This window comes from Lepisma saccharinum, chromosome 8 (assembly GCF_977018435.1).
Source record: "Lepisma saccharinum chromosome 8, izLepSacc3.1, whole genome shotgun sequence".
NCBI lineage: Eukaryota > Metazoa > Arthropoda > Insecta > Zygentoma > Lepismatidae > Lepisma > Lepisma saccharinum.
The window spans coordinates 24,924,259-24,949,109 of record NC_139236.1 but is presented as its reverse complement, the minus strand read 5'-3'; the positions used below and the strand labels follow the sequence as shown (position 1 = coordinate 24,949,109).

At 36.2% G+C, this 24,851-nt stretch overlaps 1 protein-coding gene across 3 annotated transcripts in view; it reads left to right on the top strand.

Moving 5' to 3' along the window:
- The window catches only part of Clk (circadian locomoter output cycles kaput protein Clock), a 64,540-nt gene that overhangs the window by 10,972 nt on the left and 28,717 nt on the right, over window positions 1-24,851 (top strand). For all 3 annotated transcript variants that reach the window (XM_083126349.1, XM_083126350.1, XM_083126348.1), the window contains exons 5-11: window positions 233-324; window positions 1,423-1,512; window positions 6,644-6,764; window positions 10,206-10,322; window positions 11,187-11,268; window positions 15,261-15,392; window positions 17,699-17,805. In XM_083126349.1, coding sequence (XP_082982475.1) covers window positions 233-324; window positions 1,423-1,512; window positions 6,644-6,764; window positions 10,206-10,322; window positions 11,187-11,268; window positions 15,261-15,392; window positions 17,699-17,805 — 741 coding nt within the window. The remainder of the gene's footprint in view (window positions 1-232; window positions 325-1,422; window positions 1,513-6,643; window positions 6,765-10,205; window positions 10,323-11,186; window positions 11,269-15,260; window positions 15,393-17,698; window positions 17,806-24,851) is intronic.

The following is a 24,851-nucleotide window of genomic DNA, read 5'->3' as shown; positions in this document are numbered from 1 at the left end:
TTGTCACTTCAGTCGGAAAGCTCCCTAAAAGAATGATTTAAGTTGCCTGAATTATGATGAATATCCTAGCACTTTAACATGGAAATTTCTACAAAATGAAAGTTTGATATAGTTGTGTACACATGTATGATTTCTTCAAATGCCATGCAAGACTATATTTCTTTTAAAAGTATGATTATCATATTAAAAACACTGTTTGACTAATTGATAACATTTTTCTTTGTTACACTAGAAATTGCAGTGCGATCACGTGCTCATGAAATACAAGAAGACTGGAAACCTTCATTTCTTTCTAACGAAGAATTTACCCACCTTATTTTAGAGGTAAGTAACAATATATTCACCAGTTTAAATACTGCAGTGACTAAAACATCCAGAAATTTAGGATTCAATTTTTTTGCACACCTTTATGGTGTAAGTGCTGTAAGTAAGGGCAGTCAGTTCTCTCAAAATAAACTTGGTCATCCTGTATAAATATTTTAAAAAAACACACTGTAAAGTATTTTTGCCCTTGAATTTTGATATATTTATTGCGAAATTTTGCCATTGCTCTATAACAGTAAGCCTTTTACTGTTGAATCATCCAGGATAACATAATGTTATATGTAAAGGCATGATTATTTCATTTTTGACGAAAACACGAAATGTGAAATAACACACTGTAATGCTCATTTTTCATGTTTTTGAAAGGTGTGAAGTGCATTTTCCTACCATGTTTTGTCACAAAATGATGCAAAGTGAACTGCAAAATGCGAAATAAACTTTTAAACACAAAATTTGGAGTTTATTTACCGATGCGGCACTTTCTGAAGTTTAAATTATCTTGCGAGTTATGCAAATCACAGAAAATTGATTAATTCTGCTGTAAATATTTGAGAAGCAAAAATGAACTCCTTTGCACAGGAATAAACTAATTACTCTAATAAATATGTAAATATTCTATTAGAAGGGAAATGTTTCTTTTGTGTAATAAGTGTAGTTTTGAAATCAAATTTGTGGTTTTATTCTCCATTTTAACACTGAAATGCCAATTTTTACACCACTTTTGATACCAAAATGTGCCCAGTTTTTGTACCGAAATCCTGATGTTTTATTCACCATAAATATCTGGCTCTAGTTATATGTTACATAATGAATAACATGAATGTTATTCTTACTTTCTATTTGCATCATTTTATGTTACTCTCCTAGCTCGTAGGTTAATTGCAATGATGAGGGTGAATGTTGAAGAAATGAAATGGATGATGAGACGAAGATACTTTAACAGGGTTTGAACCTCTGGCTTAGTGCATTGTCCCACCATTCTTCTATGGAAGCCAGTTTTTTTAAATAAATAGTTCTAGAAAAATATAACTGTTATGATAATTTTCTGTTGTTATTGACAGCAAGTATAAGACTTATTTTTTTTCCTTTATTTTCCAGGCTTTAGATGGCTTTATAATGGTATTTTCATCATCAGGGAGAATATTGTATGCCTCAGAAAGTATAACTTCATTGTTAGGACACTTACCAGTAAGTGTTGTTTTCTAGCTTTAAATATAGATTTAAGGGTTTTTGATTTAAATAGTGTATTGAGAAAGTTTCATGAGCATACTAATGAAAATTTCCAATTTAACTGTATAATATTTTTTGTGGTTCAAGAAGTACCTGTGCTATCAATGCAGTCTAATTTTGAATTGTAAAGTTAAAATCTTTGCTGCTGTTCATGCTATACATGTATATGCATGTATTCAGTAGTAGAGATTGGGTAGTATTAAATTTTTACAGATACCAATTTATTAAAATTAAATAAGACACATGTAATTTACCTATATTCTATTGATCTGATTCAAAATGGCTGACATTTCATGGGGAACATGATTCATTCACCTTGGATCGGTTGAAAGAAATGTGCCTCCCGATGATGCAGTGGTATAGTGGAACCACAAGCAAAAAAGCCTGGGCAGACCTACGACTCCTGTTCACCATAATACTGCATAGAGGGAAGGGGCAGAGTGAAGCATGCTTCCTTATGGCCCCAGTTGAAAGGAAGAAGGGGGAGGTGCATGGAGACTTTTCGCTGAAGTTTCTTTTGTTTGTGGTCACTCTATAGCATCATTGCCTTGTAATCAAGGAGTCTCGGGGTTGATTCCCGTTGGAGGCACATAGCGGTTCGGATCCCACTTTAAACTGTAGGTCCAGTCCTGATTAGTGTTACTGTATATAAAGTGGACTTAAAATACCAACTCAATCAATTGGAAGAAAAGAAGCTACATATTGTACATTTATTTTATGAAACAAGACCACATGAATTAAATGATGCTCTAAATGATAAACTGTTTACAGAAATATTATTGATTGATTGGGTGTTTTAAGTTCACTTTATGCATAGTAAGGCTAATCGGGACTGGACGTATAGTTTAAAGTGGGATCCGAACCACTACGTGTCTCCACCAGGTACCGGGACCCCTTGATTACAAGGCAACAACACTACCGCTGCGCCATCAGGGAGGCCCCTATAGAAATATTAGTATGGCAAAGTAATTATTAGTAATGTTATGAATAAGGCAGTGTGCCTTTTTCGTGATAGCTACGAATATCCTAGCTACAGTATTCGTTTTTGACATAGTAACATGAAATGCAATATAAGAATGCCTGCAGTAATGCTCATTTTAGATTATTTCAAGGCAGTTGGTCATGAAATTGCCAAGATGCAAAATAAACTCTTAAACATGAAATTTATAGTTTAATTTACCAACAAATACCTTTTCTGAGTCTGGATGATTCTGAAAGTTACGCACATTTCCTAGAACATTGATTAATTCTGCAGAAAAGTAAATTTTTAAACTATGAAATGGAGTGATGATTATGCCTAGTAGGATAATAACACTGGTCGACATTTTTTCAAAAGTTGAACGATGTTTTGAAATGAATAGGTGACTCTGAAAGGATTTTTCATGCTGAATTCAAATTTGAAAACCGTTTTGCTCCATCACGTCACAATTTTTCACAAATCGTGAAAACTAGCATATAGGGGTCTATTATGGTATTATTGGGATCATTTGGGGTTTATATAATCATATTACAGACACATAGAATAAATAATTTTTGCAAATATAGTAATCAGTGGGACATATATTGAGATTGTAAAATCTATATTATATACTATATTCATGTACATTTTCAATTACACATGTCTAGAAAGAGATATAACAGTGCATTTCGAATTACTGAGACTCAGGATCAAACTTCATTCTTTTTGACTTTCTGCCTTCCCCGACACCCGAAGTAGGAACATCTCTTTATAACATCCAACAAAAATCTGCCATCATGGAAACATTCCATCGTCCCTGGTATCTCCGTTCCATCTCTGCTATGTCCTTGTGAAATCTTTCCCCGTGCTCCTCACTGAAGTGTCCGAGATTACTCGGAAAGAAATCTAGATGTGAGTTAAGGAAATGCAATTTGAGGCTCATTTTACAACCAAGTTTACATAAATTCGTTAGCAGATTTTTCACAAAATGTTCATAGTTAACGTGTTTTTCATTGCCCAGAAAATGGGCAACCACCATTTTGAAACTTACCCAGGCATCCCTTTCCGTAGCAGTCATTATTTCTTCAAAATCTGCATCCAACATCAGTTTCCGTATCTGAGGGCCAACGAAAATACCCTCTTTGAGCTTACCCTCAGTGACGGATGGGAATTTCCTGGCAATGTATTTAAAGCATTCGCCGTCTTTGTCTAACGCTTTCACAAACTGTTTCATTATCCCTAACTTAATATGCAACGGAGGAAGCAGTATTTTAGACGACTGAATTAATTGCCGTTGTGTCACATTCTTCTTCCCTGGAGAGAGAGATTCTCTACTTCCAATGATTCTCCCTGTCCCCACTGTCCCATTCGCACAAAAAACAGGGGAATTTTGTGTTCCCAGCCTGGAGACCCAACAACAAAGCTATCACTTTGAAATCTCCAACCATGTTCTTCATATTTCACTTTCAGTAGCATGAACCTCAAAGTTTCATAAGTTTCCTTAAGAGACACAGAATATGCAACTGGAATCGATGGGAACACATTACAGTTATTTAACAGAACACCCTTCAGACTAGTCTGTGATGCATCAATGAAAAGTCTCCATTCACTTACATTGTAAGAAATACCATACAATTCTATGACTTTCCTTGTGTTGTTACAATAAACAAGGTTTTCGTCTTCAGTAAAGTATGGGAGTAGCTTTGTCTCTCGATGCCTGTACCATGAGAAATGTGTTCCTGGAGACAACAGGTTTTTCTTACTCAGTCGGGAACCAAGAAGTTGGGCACTCTCCTTTGGTAAATTTAGGTCTCTTACGAGATCATTCAGTTCATGTTGTGTGAAAGGTTGCGGAGTGCCTGTACTTGTACCAGGACAGAAATCGTCACTGTCATCATAGTGTGCACGTTGAACTTCAGTGTCACTTGAAGTGCTGCAATTATCACTACTCGTACGTGGTACAGGTACAGGTACATCTGGCCCATGAGGCACGGGCCTAATGGCTGATTGTATGTTGTTGGGATAGCTCACATTGCTCTTGTTCTTAGCACTGAAACCGCTAACATCTATAGCACTGAAATAGCAGTCATCAATGTGATTTTTGGGTTCCCGGCATACCATTGGTATTCCAAATGGCAATGCTTTCCTCTTGCCACACTTCCACAATCGCAAAGCTTCCACACATGTTTTGCAAACTTCATGCGGGGCCCAGTTTTTGTCCTGATCACCTACTTTAACACCAAAATATTTGTGGTAAACAGACCTCACAAATGTGGTGATACGTTGCCTTTGCCTCTTCACTACATAGCTTCCACAAATGTAACAGAATACATGGGGTGAGTTCAAACACTTCCTGGACAACGACGACATTGTCTCTCGACACAACACAGCACGAACTATCGACAATGACGAAAACTTTATCAAATATTTTGCATTCCCTACTGCTATTTACATATATAATATCTACAACACACTTAACTAAGATTTTCGGATCACGTAACCTTATACACGGTAAATAAATTAAAAACTGTACTATTTGCATTAGTTGGTATCGAATAACAAAACTTAGAAACAAATTTATTGAATCATTCATTGTTACTAGGCGTCTTCAGCAATTTTGTTAATCATATAATGTAATGAGAGGTGCACTGCCATCTATCGGGAATATTATTAACTTCTAATTTCTGGGCAGGAATTACGATTTATACAACAATGAAGATTTCTAAATAACTGAGGGTGATACAACAAAAACAAGGTCACTTCTGAAATCAGCATCAAATGTAGTTTCAGAAACCACAATTAGTTTCCAAACATCAGAACCCATGTCGACCAGTGTAATGCTTTATTTTGTGTAATTCATGTTTGGGGTTCCCATGTAACCAAATTGTTATCACTTTCATATTTGGTGTGAGCAGTTCAAGGTTTGATTGCTGGTAGGAGCTCTCAAAATTTTGGTGTTGACTCTGCACTGTGAAGACAATTGGGGAGCTATTTGACAGAAGTACTAGGGACGTTCAATATATAAGTTTCCCTGTGCCATAAAATATTGTATAAAGCAATGCCATTAAAAAGAAGCACATGGTTGACAAGTGCCATCCTTCGTCTACAAGGAACAACAATCGATTCGTTATCAGACGTGAAGGCACATGCGCTCAAGGGCGGAAAGTAAAGGCTTGTTCGGAAAACGCGGGCTCGTGTCATAAGGAGTTCAGAAGCATGGATGCTAAGGGTGTTCTGCTGATGGACTTTTTGGAGCGAGGAAGAACAATTAATGCTGACCGTAATTTTCAAACATTGGATAAACTGAAAAATGCAATTCGACATAAGCGACCAGGTCTCCTGTCAGCTGGTGTCATTCTTCTTGAAAATAACGCTTGCCCCCACTCAGCAGTGCAAACACAACACAAAATTGAAGAATTGGGGTGGGAACGGCTGCTCCACCCTCCATACAGCCCCGATTTAGCACCGAGTGATTTCCATCTTTTTTTCGGTGTTAAAGTCTGAATTGCAAGGTTACCGTTTCGAAACAGATGAAGAAGTGAAGCGGAATGTGATTATAGTTCTCAATAGCCAGAGCCCTGATTTTCTTGCAAAGGGTATGGACAAATTAGTGCAACGGTGGGACAAATGCCTGAATCTCTGTGGGGATTATGTGGAGAAGTGAGGAAGGATCCTCCTACACGTGTATGTATAGTTTTCTAATGTATCTTTAAAATAATTTTTTTACAGCTTACGGAAACTTATATATTGAACGACCCACGTAGTAGCGGGCTCCAGTCTTGCAAGCCAGAAATCACCAGTTATCAGGCTGAATGCACTCACTCTTTGTTGTCCAATGATAAAGCTGCTTGGCCCTCAAAGAGCTGTTGCACCATGGGTTTTTTAATAAGTATTCAATGTGAAAATCAATTTCAGACTTTATTCACCATAACAAGACCTAAGATTTAAATTTTTATTTACCACAAATTACTCTTTAATAATACCGATACACCAGCATTGATTAACCTGGCCCATCTATATTCAGTAGAATTTTCTACAATATTTAGCAAAAGTTCATGTCATTCTTATTTTATTTGTTTTTATAATTTAAACTTATTGTCTGTTCTAATGGAATTAATTGTTTATTTACAGAATGATCTCTTAAACATGACAATATATGATCTTGCATATGAGGATGATAGATCAGAGCTCTACAATGTTCTAGTAAATCCTACTAACTGTGCAGATCCTTTAAATTACACCATTACAAAAGGTGAGTTTGATGTTGTAAGGAAAAAAATAATTGTGCAGAAAAGTTTTCCAACCGTATTTTTTTCATCTATTTACTTATTTTAAATACCTTTGTTGACAATTTACTCCATACAGGAAATTCTAGAAATTACTTAATGCCGCAAGTCATTGTGATTTGCTATCCAAAATTTCAATTTCAGAGGAGAAACAGGGATTCATTCATTCTTTGCCTTAATAGGTGGGTTTTTCACTGCAACCTTCAGGTGTTCTGATCTTGCACCTTAAGCTACATAGGATCCTCTTAATTTAATTTTATCGATAAGAAACACTCACTAAGTTGCTGACCAAGGCAGTTTATTTAAAACACTTAACATGTAACGTTTCAACCCTGTATCAGGGTCTTCCTCAGATGAAGAACTATAAAAAAATGTAGTTCTTTGTCTGAGGAAGACCCTGGTACAGGGTGTAAACGTTACATGTTAAATGTTCTTATATCTCAATAAACTGCCTTGGTCAGCAACTTAGTGTTTTTAATATGGAAACAAGGCTTAATTATATTACAATTATCGATAATTTGATATCTTCTTCTTTGGCCCCAAAATCTGTGGTGCATGTTATGCCTGGAATAATTTGGACAGCCAATATAAAACCATGCATGTTTTAACTATGTCACTGCCTGTAACACATATATAACAACAGACGCAAATACAAATATGTTGAGTTTCTTTAGTAAAAATATTTTTTTAAAAAACGCATATAAAAGTAAAATGGTAGTTTCCAATGATTTTTCACTTTGCATCGGAGCATTTTGAGATCTCAAGTAAAGTGGTGGCATTCTGGCACATCCCGTTGTCATCTTCCTGCATATACTGCAGAACTTGCAATTTGAAAACAGCAGTATAACTCACCCTCTTTCACATTTTGATCTCGCTTTCTTCTTCTTCAGAATATACAAGATGGTTACAGAAGTGAAAGCTTTGGGATGCAAAGTGGGGGGATGAAGGGGCATGAGTTGGCGACTCATTGTATACACAAGACTATGTTCTCGTCTTGGTCCACATAGCAACAGGTGACTCATTGAATATGTATGGTCATTCCTTCTTGATCGGCAACAGCTTCAAGACCTACAACTAAGAAAGTCATTTCTTCAATCTGAATTGTACTGTGCATTATGTTTGAGATATTTTTTGTTGCTTTTCCCCATAAAAAAACAGGGTGTGCATTATACACCACACACAATATACACATGTAAATATGGTATTTCTTACTTTGTCCATTTCACGTGCTCCTCTCCTTACCACAGCCACACTTGTAAAGATTCTAGTTGCTTTTCCTCACTTCTTTGTAGGGTTAAAATTTCTGTGCCATGCAGTGTTACACTACGCACAAAACAATTTATTAGTCTCATTCTGACAAGGGAGGTTATCTAAGTGTCCCCCTCTGATTTCCATGAAACTTGGCAGGTGTATAGAGGGACCTATATGAAGAAATACGTGTTTTTTTGTTTCAGCTAAGAAACTGGGCACCCCCCCCCCCAAATGTCAAGATAATGAGAAATTGAAGTGGGAATGTGACCCCGAAACCATGTAAATATGGCGTAGGAAGAACATGCACATATAATTGGAACACCGCCAGCACAGTACTGTAGGATTGTTGGTACCAAACGCAAGTGCTATCGTGAAGGACAATGATGGTTGAAGTTTTGTGCTTGAAGTTTTGTGCTAATAGTACTGGCAGATACACAAGTGGGACACTTGAGATATGAAGTGCACATCACTGGCAAACACATCTCAGTGCTGTGTGTGTGTTCCAATTATATGTGCGTGTTCTTCCTATGCCATATTTACGTGGTTTCGGGGTCAGATCCCCACTTCAATTTCTCCTCATCTTGACATTTGAAGGGGGGGGGGGGTTGCCCCCTAAAACCATTTTTTAGCTGAAACAAAAAAATACGTATTTCTTCCTTTGGGCCCCTCTATACACCTGCCACGTTTCATGGAAATCGGAGGGGGACACTTAACCTCTCTTGTTAGTTGTTTGTACACTTCTGTTCAGATGAAGTGGAACATGTTTTAACTGTTAAAACCCTATCAGTTGTGCCAATTTATGTGAACAGGAGTGTTCAAGGGTCCACAAAACTCACTACTTCTGTTAATAATTTAATCCCAAGTCAGCACATTTCTGTACCACTAGGTATTTTTGCCGGATTAGTAAATTTTTGTATCAAGGAGCATCGTTGTGTGGTATGTTATTTGTGGACCTTCTTTGGATCAGATAATGGTGGAGATACATGTTTTTATTGCTACATGAGCCTTGAAGTGTGTGTAGTAATTTTTAGATAGTAATTTGATTCTGACTTTATTGTGGAAAAGACAGGGGGGAGTCCTAGATCAGATGGATGATGCATACTTTTTTATGTGTTTTTAAATAGATTTTCAAAACATTTATTTCTGTTTTTCAATTCTGTATGCAAAACATTTAGTTTTGGAAAGGTAAAGCAATCAGTTCCTGTATGCAGGCAAATACTGTGAGTTTCCTTTTCAAAGATGAGGCAGATTGGTTAGCAGGTGCCAGGGGTCCTCGTTTCGAATCCTCGTTTAGGCATGGGTGTTCTTTGTGAGTGTTCATCAATTTCATCATGTCATCACTCATCCTCCATCGCATTTACCCATGAGTGGTAGGAAAGTGACGTGAAATAACACAATTCAATGAATCAGTTGAAGAAGACTAGTGTTAGTGGACCATGGAGGGAACATTAGTGGTATTGTTTTGACAACCTGTCTACAGCAAAGGAGTGCACATACATTCTTGTGCATTTGTTTGAAGTCACAGAATTAAAGGAAATGGTGTTTGTTGCTGCATAGTTTCTTCTTAGGGGTGGAGAACACTCGAGATTTGGTTTTTTAGGAGGCGAGATGCTCATTCGCTGTTCACTTTTGTGTGTGTGTGGTGATGACTCGTGCAGCTGTGATACTTTTGCTTTACTTTGGAAAATATTTTTTTCCTTCAAAGTATCAACAAGAAGTGTGTAGTTTCTGCAATGAGAATGGCACACACAAAAAAAAAATGTGTAGATACTAAACTTTCTGTGCTATGGTTTATTAACTTAGTGACCCCCCTCCCTCTCTCACACACAATTTACCTTCATTTAATACTTAAATCTTTGAATCCATGGACTTGGTTTATAAAGCCCACTCCTTATAACCCATGAATCCTGGAGATCAATTCTACCTAGGAGCCTGATGAAACCCCCCATAAAGACGGTAGGAAAACAGGTCATTTTCATGACCTGAACTAAACAGCTGGACAACAACCAAATGGAAACATTTTCTCAATTCATGACTTTAATTTGTGTGCATGCTGCAGTTAAATATTAAGGGGTTATTATTAATATCATTATTTGTATCTGACATTAGACCTCACTTGAGGGAATATTAATCCAGATGGTCTTTTCATTTTTCAGAGAATCAAGTTTCATTTGTATGTCATTTGAAACGAGGAGGTTTAGATTGCCAAGACGAAGTCACGTATGAACTAGTACAATTTATCGGATACTTCCGCAAGTGGGTGAGGCAAGAAAGTAAGTGTCACCATTATCACAATGGCATTTACTTTTAAAGCTGTAGCATGTTATTAAATTGATGTAGGTAAAATTGCATAAATGAACCTTAAGAATAATTTAGAGAATTGTATTGAGGAACATCCCTTGAGAATGTATTCAAATTTAATTTTCTCTTTGTTACAACAAACCCTCTAAACTCCAGTGTTTGCAGCCTGATTTGAAAAAAAACCACTTGAGTTATCATCTTGACAATACATTGTGCAAAAAGATTTTTTTATGTTGTTAATTATTTTGCTTTAAAAACATGACTAGTATGTAATTTACTCTGATAAGTTTAATTTTACCATGCGTCTGGTGGATTCATCAAGCATGTACAGTCCTGCTGTGGGTGACATAGTTCCTCCTCCTGCTTGTGCTCGTGGCGGTGCTAGTTGACGTGGTCCTTTCACTTTCTGCCATTCTGGTGTGAACATAGTGCATCTTTCTTTTGCCATGCATCGGGATTTCGGCACTGTTGGTGTCAGTTCTTAACCTCGTCGTCTGCTTTCCATGGAAATATGTTTGTTTGAATACGCAGGCAGGCTTTTTTTTTGCAAAAGCTTAAGGCCCGTGCTTGGTTTCTTGTGGTGTTGGAGGAGAAGGTTGGGTGGATATGCATATTCCTCATGGGGAAGCCAGGTTTTATTGAGGGCCCCAGGGTTGGTGTTGAGGTCGGTGGGAGTGGTCACTATTGCATAGGTTTCTTTTGAGAACCTTTCCAAGGTGGATTTTGCTTGCATGACTATTTTGGCAGAGTATGATTTAATGATGAAATATGCAATAATATGTACCAGTTTTAAAAGCTAATTTGTTGAATTAATATGTTTCATGTTTCTGTTCTAGGTGGAGACAGGGATTCGTCAGAAATAGAAAATGTAATTTCTAGTAGCAGCAAATTTAGCAGCTTTTCAGACTCTGATCACAGGTAATAATTTTTCAGTGTTCTAACTGATATTCCTATGTATAAAATTAGAAATATAGCACTTCTGGCCCTCCTTCCTTTCATTTACTTAAAGTGGAACCCCGATTTTATGTTCCTGGATTTTACATTTTGTTGCATTGTACATTCAATCTTGAAGGTCTGAACATAGCAAAATGTTATAAAATTTTCCTCAATTTTACATTTTCCCACATTTTAGATTTTTTCAGCTTGGTCTCCTCAAAAATGTAAAACTCAAGGTTCCATTGTGTGTGTGTGTGTATATATATGTGTGTATCAGACACCACGCAAACATGTACATACAGTGGAATTTTGATTTCACATTTTTCAGGGCATGCAGGTCAAGAAAACCTAAACAGCAGGAAAGTGTAAAATTGAGGTTCCACTGTGTGTGTGTGTGTGTGTGTATCTCTTCTTCTTTCGTACTTCATTTGTCTAAGACTGCTGCCACCTCTGCAGCATCCTGTGTCATGTTCTCTTCTACAGTGGCGTAGCATGGACATTTCGGGTGGGAACGCCAAGTCCGAAGGAAGAGTCGGCCCTTTCTTGCTTAATAATTTACTTATGGTATTAGTCGCCACAGGTATTGTTTATTTGCCTGAAGTCAGCTGGGTTTTCAAAAAAACATCATCAATGCATGTTTTAGCTAGAAAATTAGATGCCTCACTATGCCACAAATGTTTTGAACTCTGCTGTTTTATACCTTTCTGCATGACGCAAGTCATTAAAAACCTACCTGAATCATAAGCGCCTCTGCACAACAATAGTCGTCATTGTTGTGGATGATCCAACTACTGATTGATTTGGTTTATTTTATTTCGCTTTTCTGCCACTTTTGGTTAATTGCGAATATGAATATGAGTGATGATATTGATGAAGGGACACTGACAAAGAACACCCATGCTCACGCCAGGATTCGAACTAGGGACCTCTGTCGTCTTGGCACACTGTGCAAAGCAAAGTGGATGATCCAAATATCGTACACTCTACTGACGTAACAGTACCGATTAGTAATTCAGACCACTGTTTATTAATAATAATAATCCTTTGCGCAACAGCCCATGAAGGGCCTTGGCGTACCTACCGACTGCCGGTCTCCCTCCCACGCTTTCCTTCGTCACCTCTAACCGTGGAGATCTGCAACCAGGATTGGAATAGTCAGGGAGCCGGATTACGCTTACTCATTCGAAGCTCCCCAATTTCCTCACGATGGTGGGTTGCCACAGGCCCTATACGTAGGCCAAATAAATTCTGACCAGAGCCGGATTCGAACCTATGCCGTCCCGCAGCGAATATTTATTACATCTTGAGAATGCTGATAAACATTTTAAAATAATTTTGTCCAGAGACCATTCGATGTTAAGAGTTTTCAAATGAATGCTAAATATTTCCATTGACACAATATTAAGTAGTTAGATAATAACGAAAAAATACAATAAAAAAAATAATAGTTTTGCGGGTTAAGTGGTAGAGCAGCCACAGGCTGAATTTTTACCACGAGGACTTCACCAACTTATTGGACAAAAACTGTGTTCGTCTTCTAGTTTCTAATGCACATCGTTGTTTGTGCGATAAATTATACAATGCAGTGGCCATTAAGAAGCAGTATATTTGAGATTGGTAAAGTTACGTCAGTCAATATTGCGTATTGTAGCATCACATAGCACGAGTTGCATGAGCGCGAAGAGCGAAGAACCGGGTAGGAATTCTACCGCTGTCGTCTGCTTCAGAAGGCAGGAAGGGTCACATGAACCAATCGCGATAGACCTCTCTGCTTCGTACGCTGGCATAAGAGAGAGCATTTACGTGCGTGCTGTAGAAATCGAAGCTTTCCCTCCAGAAAGTCAGCAAGGAATATAGGAGTCCTGTACGCCGAACCTGCTCGGCGTCCGGCCGGGAAAGGCATTCAAAAGAGATGCTAGAACGAGTGTTGAGAGTGGAGCGTTGCAAGCAGATCGCGAAAAATAGCTATTATAGTGCCATGAAGGTCAAACATATATGAAATTAGTCACGTTTTACTTTATAATCACAGCATTTAAGCATTTTTGACATTTTAAATTTGGGAACGCCGGGCATACTATAACGCTACGCCACTGCTCTTCCATCATTCCTTGTTCACCTCGGCTATCTACTCTCCCTACTGTCCAAATATGTCTCATTTACAGGCTGGTGATATTTTGACATGTATTGGTTTGCTTTTCTTCCTTTATTTCCAATCCTATCATTACTATCTAATTTTCCCAAGGCTTCAGTTGCTTCAACAAGTTGCTCTTTGAATCTTTCGATTATGCCCCTGAATAAGCAAGCACAATAGACAAAAGTGGAGAGATCATATTGCTTATGTGTGCTCCACCTCCACACTCCCTGTGTTTTGTTTGTATTTGATTCCACTTTCTGCTCAGATAGACTTATCACAACAGGAACTACAGTAAAGTGGAATCCGAAGTAATGTGCCTCCACCAGGGACCAATCCCAAGATACCTTTGTGTAAAGACAACATTACCACTCTACAGGGCTACTATAAATAATTCATTTGATTTCAGAACACTGTATTTTCCTAAGTATTGCACATACAGATTTAAATGATACATGAAAATAACTGTAAACTCACCAAGTTTGCATTGTGGCACACCAGTTGACAGCATGAGTGCAGTGCCTGTACAAAATGGTGACAAACCGAGAAAAGAGTTTTTGTGTGTTGGAATATGCGAGATTTTCATTTATTGCAGTGCAGCGTGCATTCAGAAGAGATATTAAAATATATTAAAAACTTACGTTTTGCGAGTATCTATACTGCTTCTGCTACGTTTCGGGACGCAAGTGCTCCCTTCTTCAGGCTGTTCACTTTTAGGTTATACTCAATTCATAACCGCGTCGACCTTTTATTAGGTATAGGATATGGGATTGGTTAAGTGTGTGTGGTTAAACAGTACATACTTAACACCCATAACAGGTGTGCGTCCATTTTACCATGCTGTTTTCCTGATTAAAACTGCTCCTTGGAACGTTAAAACTTTAAAACTAAATAGCCACGGCCCGCGTGTGCTGCAATTGCAATACTTCAAGTTTTCCTCGTGAAGTATTGCAATTGCAGCACACGCGGGCCGTGGCTATTTAGTTTTAAAGTTTTAACGTTCCAAGGAGCAGTTTTAATCAGGAAAACAGCATGGTAAAATGGACGCACACCTGTTATGGGTGTTAAGTATGTACTGTTTAACCACACACACTTAACCAATCCCATATCCTATACCTAATAAAAGGTCGACGCGGTTATGAATTGAGTATAACCTAAAAGTGAACAGCCTGAAGAAGGGAGCAGTTGCATCCCGAAACGTAGCAGAAGCAGTATAGATACTCGCAAAACGTAAGTTTTTAATATATTTTAATATTATAATTGTGAGTAATTTGCACAACTTTCATCATGAATTCAGAAGAGAGTACAGAAAAATCCCAGGGAAGACTCAAGGAATGCATCAATGCTTCTCTGATGACCATTGACTGGGGATCTACAAAATATATGGGTGGAACTTGACTACTACTTGGATGTGTGTCGTGTGGCCAGAAGGGGACACATAGAACATTTGTAGAATGTGAGGAAAACTTGGTGCGTTTACAGTTATTTTCATGAATCATTCATATCTGTATGTGTAATACTTTGGAAAATACAGTGTTTTGAAATCAAATGAATCATTTATGTTACAATAGGGGAGGTCCAAGACTCCTATCTGCCTTCATGGAATGGTGCATTGGAGAATAGAACATAGTTTCAGTACCTTGATTTGATGTAAGGATCCACTGGTTTTAAGATTATTTATAATTGTATGAAATAGATATTTGCATTAAGTGAAGCAAATATTAGATTATCGTAACTAAAAAGAAAGGGTATCAATGTTATTTGTAAAATGAAATACATTTATGAGGTTTATACAGTTGTTACAAAATTAAAGGTAATGTTGATGACTTTTTAATCACTACAGATTAGTCTTTGTGGGAACAGGCAGACTTCAGACTCCTCAATTGATAAGGGAAATGTCAATAGTTGACTCGTCTAAAAGTGAATTTACTTCAAGACATAGTTTAGAGTGGAAATTTCTTTTCCTTGATCATAGGTAAGTTGTTATTTTACCATCTTTAGTATCATTAATGCATTCAAGTGTTGTGAAAACTCAAGTTTTGTGATGAAGGCTAAAGAAAACTTAGAGACTTTGTATTCCAAAATGAATGGGAACCCTGACTCTATTAATGATATTGACTTTAAATTTTCTGCCAAGTCATAGTGATCTTTTGTGGCAGGATGTATGTTAAAAGATGCTTTTAGAGGGGAAAAGTCCTATTACGGAAGTGCCTGAAGGTTAAATTGAAAATCGTGCAGAATAGTGCCATTACTAAATCGAGGGGGATGGTCTAGATGCTTGTCATGATTTTAACCCACCTCTCTCCAGCCATAGTGTTTTTTGCACTATGAGGTCTGTATTATGCATGCAATACATAACAGCGTGTATTATATTTTAAAGTTCCTGTTTATGTTATGAAACCAGACTAAAACGCCATATATTCACATTGTGTGGCTCATGTTTGTCAAAAATGTATGCATTTTACATCAAGCAACTAATGAATGTACATTTAGCACATATCGATCAAGATTCAAGAAGCAAGTAACAATAGTAAATTCAGCCCAAAACGAACTTTCACTTCAATGCTATGGCATAAGCAAACTGCTTCACAATGTGTTCAAAATTTAGCCATTTCATTTGCCTGTGCTTATTGTTTAAAGCAGATATGTTTGTTGAAAATTTGCTGAGAAGTACTATTCTGCAGATAACTCTGAATTAACCTAAGTTCCAAAAATGCACATTCTGCACAGGCCAGAGTCAGGGATAAAGTTAGGAAGAGCAAACAAATATTTATGACACAAATTTGGTTTTGCATACTTCGTATTTTATTTTCAAATGATTTTGTTGAAGACCACAAAGCCACAAGTCATCTGGGGCCTTCTTCTGCATTTAGTAAAAGTATTTTTTTAAGTTAATAGGCAATAAGTGATAACGTTTTCTTCAGTTTCATTTTTATTGAACTGTAGTGCATAAATAGAAACAAGTTTCATATTGACAATTTTGCACCTGAGGTACTGCAGTCCAAGTGTTAATCTCTGATGCTGCATATTAAAAATTTCATTATTTTACATCTCTTTTCTGCACTCTTGATTAATCACAATTATGAATTGGAATGAAATAGATAGTGGGAGCAAATACAAAGAAGCGGACCCCTGATTCACAAAGTTTTATTCTAAGTTCTAGATGATACACACTTGTTACACAAATTAATACTTTTAGAAATGAATGACACCAGAATAAATAATGTCATATAGTTATTTCCATGAAGTGATTATTGAACATGATACAAATTGAGATGTGAAGTGTAATTTTTTGCAGGACAGGACAAATGTAAGGGACAGTATATGTTGACACAACAGTTGAACTTTTGCATTTGAGCATGTTATATATTAATAGATAGATGATAGTACCAGAAGTGTTAGAAATGTACTTATTGTTGTACCATCCATTTTAAATTGCATGCAGTAGTAGGATGACCACATGTCCCATTTCAGAGGCACATCCCGGTCGGCCCGTTAATATGATTAAAAAAACACTAATTGTTCCTAAAAGCTAAAACTCACATCTCTGGTTGTATTGTTTTGTGTGTGTTCCTTTATTTGTAGAGCAGTGAATAAGCATGACCAAGAAGTGTACATGCAGTTTTAATATAGACCAGCAACAAGGATTTAAATCCCTGCATCTTGACACAAACTCAAAAGACAAATCTTGCGTTTTGTGTTATATATGTGGGGTAAGTTTTTCAGGGAGTTTTATGAACGGTTGGTGAAGAATAAAGCTGTTATCAAGAAGCTTGGTTCTTCTGATAATTGCCTCTGGCATTCATTCCTCAACTACAGAGTAGGACTAACATCAAAATTTGATCAGAAAAGATCAGAAACACTATGTAAGTCACACCAAGATTATAAAATTAATATCTTTTGACAATGGGATATCATATTTTATTTATTGTTTATGATATATCATTAATGTGATCCATACTTTTATAAATAATAATAATACATTAATAATAACAATACTTTTATAATTAGGCCTAACCGATCTTTCATAAGGGATGTAAACTGACATCCTTGGAATGTCCCCTTTTTGGGGCAACATATTATGGTCACCCTGTACAGTAGTCTTTTAAAACATGATGTTGGTAGACTTTCTGGTTATAGATTACGTAAAGAATGTTATTTCCGTAGAAGTTATTGCATGAGAGAAATATTATAGAAAGGATGAACTTGGTTATTGTAGAATTACTTCTTTTCTGCTGTGCATGGGATGTGTATGTTTCCTATTACTTTTGTTTTTTCTAGAGCACCACCAATCATAGGATATTTGCCATTCGAGGTTCTAGGTACTTCAGGGTATGACTACTATCATATAGATGACCTTGAAAAAGTAGTTTCCTGCCATGAAGCATGTAAGTTTAGAGTATGGATAATGAATTTGTAGAGACTATTCTGTTGCTGGTGTTGGATTATTTATTTTTATTTATTTGTATTGTTATTCTACCATTATAATTTGTACAGAGAATGTACTTTAAACTTTTATCTTTATTTTTGGCATAAAAAGGTTGACAAATTCTTCCTCTACAGGATAAAGGTATTATTTTCCTGTAGTTTACGGTTATTACAAGCATAAGAAAACAGTTTTTCTTTGTGACGTTTCAGAACACACGCTCCTTTCATCAGACATTTATTTTCATTTTGACTAAAGATACAGTTATGACAATGGTTAGTAATTTTTTAAACAAAAAGAATCCGTTATGTAATGGATGTTGTCAATGTTACATTGTTGTAATATAGCAACTTAACTGTGAAAAGAAGCAGTCTGTTTTATTTTTATTTCAGATTTTTTTTTTTCAAATATCATCAGGTAATTCAAATTCATCATTGTTTTCACAAAGTCTCTTGATGTTTTCTGTTACATTAAATTTTAAAGATGGTGGCTTACTCCATTTGTGAAAAAGAAAACTCCATACAGGATCTATGTTACCATTTTCATTATTTAATTTATTCCAGTGTTCTTCTGCAATGAACGAAGCTTCCCAGACATTCAACTCTGTGTTTCCCGTTAATCTTTTTAAAACCCTTGTCTTTTTAATCAAATGCTTCTCTTCGATGATATGAGTTGACAAACCTGTTCTTTGGGTTTAGATTTATAATGTCCAAATCATGTTCGTGCCATCTTATTGCCATGTAATAACTGTAAACTACAGGAAAATAATTCTACAATGCAAGCAATGCGTACATACAAGAAAAACTAGGATAAAGGTAAAAAAGGTAAAGTTACCCCACACATTCTTTGATCTTGGCCGATTTGGAGATGATGTGATCAGCACCATGCTCGGGCTGCCTCCCCCCCAAGGGTTGCTCCAAGGCACCCATTGATTTGAGGCGGTGAGCCCGAGAGCACCTTTCTGTGAATACAATTGGAAAAATTCCAACCTTAGATCGATCACCACAGGAATCAAACCAGTGTCTCCCACATGGCAATCTGACACCGACTAGACCACACACCAATAGTAGTGCTAAAATGATATCCATATCTGTACCAGAAATTATCGGCTAAAATTTAATTTCCAATACTTGCTAATGCTTTTCCAGAACTTTTGTATTTTGTGAATATATAATTTTGTGTATAATTTGTGAAAAATATTTTCTACAGTCCAAACAATAATACACAGTTTTGCAATTTTCATTACATGCCAAACTTTTGTCAAAATATCGTCCCAATGTGTGCCTGTAGGATCATTCGACTTAGTAGCAAGTTAATATGCTGAAAGAAGTGCTCGCTTATCCATGAAACTATTTTTTTTTATGATGGTCTATTAATTTGTTAGTCACTACCACCATCCTTTTGGGAACTTGCTTGTTGTATTGTTGCTTGGCCAAACAAAAGTACAAAATTCCCTGGAGGATGGTGGCAGTGGCCACTGAAATGAATAGAACATCATAAAAGTCAGATTTGCATATAAGCAAGTACTTGTTTTCAGTGTATTAATTTTCTACCGCATCTTTCATTTCTTAAAAGTGAATAGTAACAATCTTGGGTGGAAGGACTACTGGAGGCACTTATTACCTTGTTTTTTGAGAAGGATTGACCGCTACTTAACATAAAATTCTCTCACCACCCGCAATAATCATATTAATCTTACGACATACATTTGAGCATATAATGAACAAAGATATGATTTCTAATGAAAGTCATTGATGCTGTAGTGATGCTCTTACTGAATCCCATCAATACTAATAGATGCTTGGAAATTGTAACTAGTCAAACTTTCAGAATATAAATTTCAAGATATACAAGGCGCATTTCAAAAATAAGGGCCAATTGATTATATGAAAGAAGAAATGAAGTGTAGCTTCACTGTATTAGTGGTTACAAACACATACATATCTGCTTCATTTCTCAATATAGTCACCATAATTTTCCAAGGAATTTTGGTACCATTGAATAAGCTTTTATGTACCCTCTGCATAGAAGTTCGCTGCCTGGGAGTTCTGTCAATCCAACACTGCCGTTTGAACACTCAGTTTTTGCAAGTCATTGACACGCAAGTCACTTTTTGAGGTGCAGGAAAACATGACAGTCACAAGATGCAAGGTCCGGATTATACGGGAAGTGATTGGAAAAGTTCCCATTCAAACCTCTCAATCGTCTGAAGAACATTATCTGGTCTGGTGTTGCCATGGATATGAACCGTTCCTGAGTGCAGCATTCCACATCGGTTTTGTATGGCACGTCTAAATTTTGATACCGTTACACAGTATACCTGCGATGCAATTGTTTTCCCCTGCTCACGAAATCCACCAAAAGTACACCTTGTTCGTCCTAGAACACAGTTGCCATGACTTTTCGTGCAGATGGAGTTTGCTTGAACTTTTTCGCATTTGGTGGGTGTGAATGTACAACACCATTGCCCTACTCTTCCTTCACTCATTACATTCAGACCATACATTTCACACAATTCTCTGTGAATTTCACCTGCATTATGACCTTTGGCATTAAGAAATCGAATAACAGACCATACTTCTCAACAGGTGGAATTGTGGATTTGCGCAGCCCTTTTAACACATTCTAACTCACTTGATAACCACCAGCTGACTAGCAAAAATATGATTGTTAGGGTGCCAATGGACCAGTTGATGTTACTGTGCAGGTGTAATCCGATCACTGTTGCCAGTCTCTTTTTATAAATAGTCTGTCCTTTCTTTTAAAATGCACCTCATAAGTTTTCCATTGCATCTATATCATAGCAATCTACCAGAGATTTGCTTGAAAATATTCATAATTGTACATGAGATAATCATAATCACAAAATCCATTTTTCCCACAGTCTTATTGCTAGAATAATGAAAATTATGCAATTTGCATAATTTCCAGGATAGATAAACTCCACAAAAGTTTCAAGTAGCATTTTTGCAGACTCTGTGAAACATTTGGAATCTGGAAAAAATTTGGTTGGTATTGGTGATCAAGTTTTAACCAGTACTTTCCGATACCAACTCAGAGGTATGAGCTCAGCCCTAGTAAATACACCATATAACATTTTTTATTTTTATTTATGTAAATGGAAACCTGGAACAATGACTGGGAGTTTGTTGCACTGACCACACATCACCCTGTAACTAGTTGAATGATCTCCCATCTTGGCAGGTGGGAGTGAGGCTGGTGGTCAGTAGGTAAGCCCTGGCCCTCGCAGGTTGTTGTGCCATGGTTATTTTATTTTATTTATATAAATTAATATAAATAGATCTGCATGTTAACTTCCATAATCATTCCACCAAGCTTTTAGTGCAGTGTGAAAAACACTGATCATAATTGAACACTGCTACTTTGTTCAGTGATTCTACTGATGCCATAATATGTGTATATTTTTTTTACAAAACTCTGGTAAGATTGATATATTTACAATGGAATGCTTACATAATCACATATTTTAGAATATATATTAGCGCTGAGCCGATACCGATGTATCAGTATCGGTATCGGAAAGTATCAGTTGAAATTCATCTACCAATACCAGCCGATACTTCTTAAAAAAAAAAAAAAAACTTGTCCCTCCTTTCACCAAACTCGACCAATACTTCTAGCTAGGAATGTCCACCTTGAACACTGCAGACGATAATTAAAATCATAACACACTGGAAAAGAAGATACGGTTTAGAATGTTCATTTTGAGTCATTCACGGGGTCTGCAAAAATGCCGAGCAACAGTTTCGTGGAGTCTAATTATCCAGGAAATTATGCAAAATTCAAACTTTCTTCTTATTTTGCACTAAAAAATATATTTTGTGATTACATGATATCTATTTTAATATTCTTATGTATTTCTTGAATATTCCAAAGTAAATTCCTTGGTAAATTGATGCTAATTGGAGAAGAAAAATTAGAAACCAATATTGAGCAATATTTTGAACAAATTTTTATTATTGCAATTTTCAAGTATCGGTGGGAATCGGTAAGAGTATCGGCATTGGTATCGGTTCAAAGTAGTATCGACTCAGCCCTAATATATATCGAACATTGCTACAGAGCATAAGTATACTGATTGGTATCCATGGGAAGCAGTAAGGTAATGGCAATGTATTATCAGATCAAATTGTTATCACCAGAGTATTAACCAATAGTTTTGCAATATTTAGTGTATTTGTGGTCTGCATGATTCATAAAATACATTAGGTACCATCTTGGGTATGATTAAGTGCAAGCTGTAGTACGAATTGCTTATTCCTCATTATCTTTGTAATAACAAATTATTTAAGTGTTCGCAGTAATTTATTTCCTGAAATGCACAAATATGATGGGATAGGTTTATTTATTTTTTCATCACTTTTCTGCCTCCTTAGGCTAATTGGATAATGAGAATTAATGATTAGATGAAATTGATGAAAGACTGCACACAAGAGAGCACCCAAATCTAGAACCTGCAATGGCAAGATTATGAGTATACCACTCAATGCTCTGGACCACCAAGGTGGCTAGAATTGGATGTAGGTTATATGCATCCCAGTGAGGGATTTTTCATTCTCATAATAGTCTTCAAAACTAAGGTTCACTGGCTGGGTGGCCAAGGACATTAAATATTCAACTTTCGATCTCATCTCTGAAGTCTCAGCCTTGGCATTAGTGTTCCATGTGTCTCTTAATCGATTTCATCTAATTGTCACTCATCCTCATCATTGCAATTAGCTACAAGTAGAAGAAAAGATATATTAAATAACAAAAACACAAAACTAATGTTCACATGTCTCTTCTCCATACACTAACCACATTTTGGCAGTGTAAGGAGAGACTTTTTTTTAGAAACCACTCAAGTATCAACCTCACTTTCATGTAGTAGAATGTGGGCTGCATTTTTGCAAGCTAACTACGGTCTGGCACCTGGACTCATAGTCTAAGATTTTATAAATGACGTAGTTATGTTCATTAGTTTAATTCACTGTCCTTTAAAATTACTCTGATTTTACTAAAAAAACATATGTCCCCATGTTAAGAGAAGGGTGCATATAGTCTCAGTGCTGACACATGTAGTATAATAATTTTTATCAAACATGTTATGTTAATTATTTTTTCCTTTTATTTGTACACAATTTTCACATTTAAGAATATATAAATGTATTTATAGCATATTTTTGTTTATGCTCACTGAAGCATATTTATATATGTTCAAAATTGACTAAAACTGGATATGAGCATGTTCATCAATAATAAAATATCAGTAGTGTAGAAAGGATACTTCTAGTGAAAAAATAGTTTCACGAATGTATTACTTGTGTATATTTATTAACATACTGATTTATAAAGATTCTCACACCATGTGCAGGAAGCATATTTCTTACCTTACAAATTGTCTAAAGTTGACAAGATAAAAACATATACTGCAGAAACAAATCACACTATAAAACAACATTTTGCATGACGTGTGCATCATAGTTGGCAAACCTTGTCATGGAATCCTTCAAAAAGACAGTAATGTCAAAACCTGAAATGAGAGAATTTATGCACTATCCTATGTAGACGATTTTGTTATCATATATAGATAAGAAAATGATTTCTAACTCTCTCAAATTTATGGAACACAATACATCCCAATATTAAAGCTACTTATGAAATGGAAAAAGATGGTTGTCTACTGTATCTGGATATTTTAACATACAGAGAAAATGTTCACTTCCAAACATAAATTTTCTGAAAACTAATTTCTCAGGAATTTATATGTACAAACATCCTCAAACGATGCGGTAAATCAGAAATTCAACACTTGGATGAATTTTGTGATTTGGACTTTCAGCCTCTGCTACATGGTAACAAATAAAGAAGAGGAAATCATAGTTTTGAAGAAACAAGATTTAAATATGGACATTCCAGTAACATAATGGATGTGTGTGTGGAATTTTTTTTTTTCCAAAAAGGAGGTAAACGTTCAACCCATCTCTAACAATGATGAAAAAAAAAATGGGTAAGCCTTCATAATGTCTCTTAGGTATTGAGATTCTTATTCAGAATATTTAAGAGAAAAGGCTGGAACATAGCACTTCATCCAGGCAGAAAAATTGGATAAAAATGCAAAAACTTTTTCCTTGATTTTCTAGCCTGCAACTGCAAAAAGGAAATATATCAATCAGCCTAGCTCTATAATCCTTCAAAAAGAGAATCAGTGACCATGCTGACTATATCAGAAGGAAGGAAAAGAAATCCAGTTTGGCTACACACAACCTGGACAGAAATCACAGTTTGGACAAAAATAGTTTTGCTTTAATGTCAAATGCCAAAAATACCATTGAAAGGAATGTTAATAAAAGGTTATAGAATCATCATTACCAGTAACAACTTGAACAATAACAAAACAGGGAACTTCCATTTCTCATATCATACAATATGAAAGTATACAAAATAATGCACCTACTTCGATTATGTCAGATATCACCAAGCTACCAGATGCCACATGAGTTGGCTTGCAAACAGCCCACCATTCTTGTCCTCCCATTTCACCTGCCTCTGGTGGCCCCTGCTTTAACTTGGTGATGCACGAATGTCATGTGAAATGCCATTTTAGTTTGTGATGTGTTTGTGCAATCTTCTTCTAGACAATTTGTAAAGTAAGAAATATTTATTAACACTTTAGCTGCCATGAGCATTTTAGAAAATTGTGTATGGCACACACAGTTGTACCACCAGCGGTTCAAGTGTCTGTATTCCCAGGAGGCCAATTGACCCGCTAGTGGTAAAGTGGCTGTTAAATTTGAATTTGCCATGTTTTGTAAGGCGCTCTGGGCCTAGGAATAGCATTTTCATTCTACAAGCGCAATGTTTATATTATTACTATTCATTCATTTTATGTATTATATTTTCACGATTATTGATTATTGTTTCCTTTAGTACTAGCTAAAATATTTTTGCATAAATGAACTATTTCTGTGGTCTAGTCATCGTCAACATCCTTGACAGAGTAGTTAG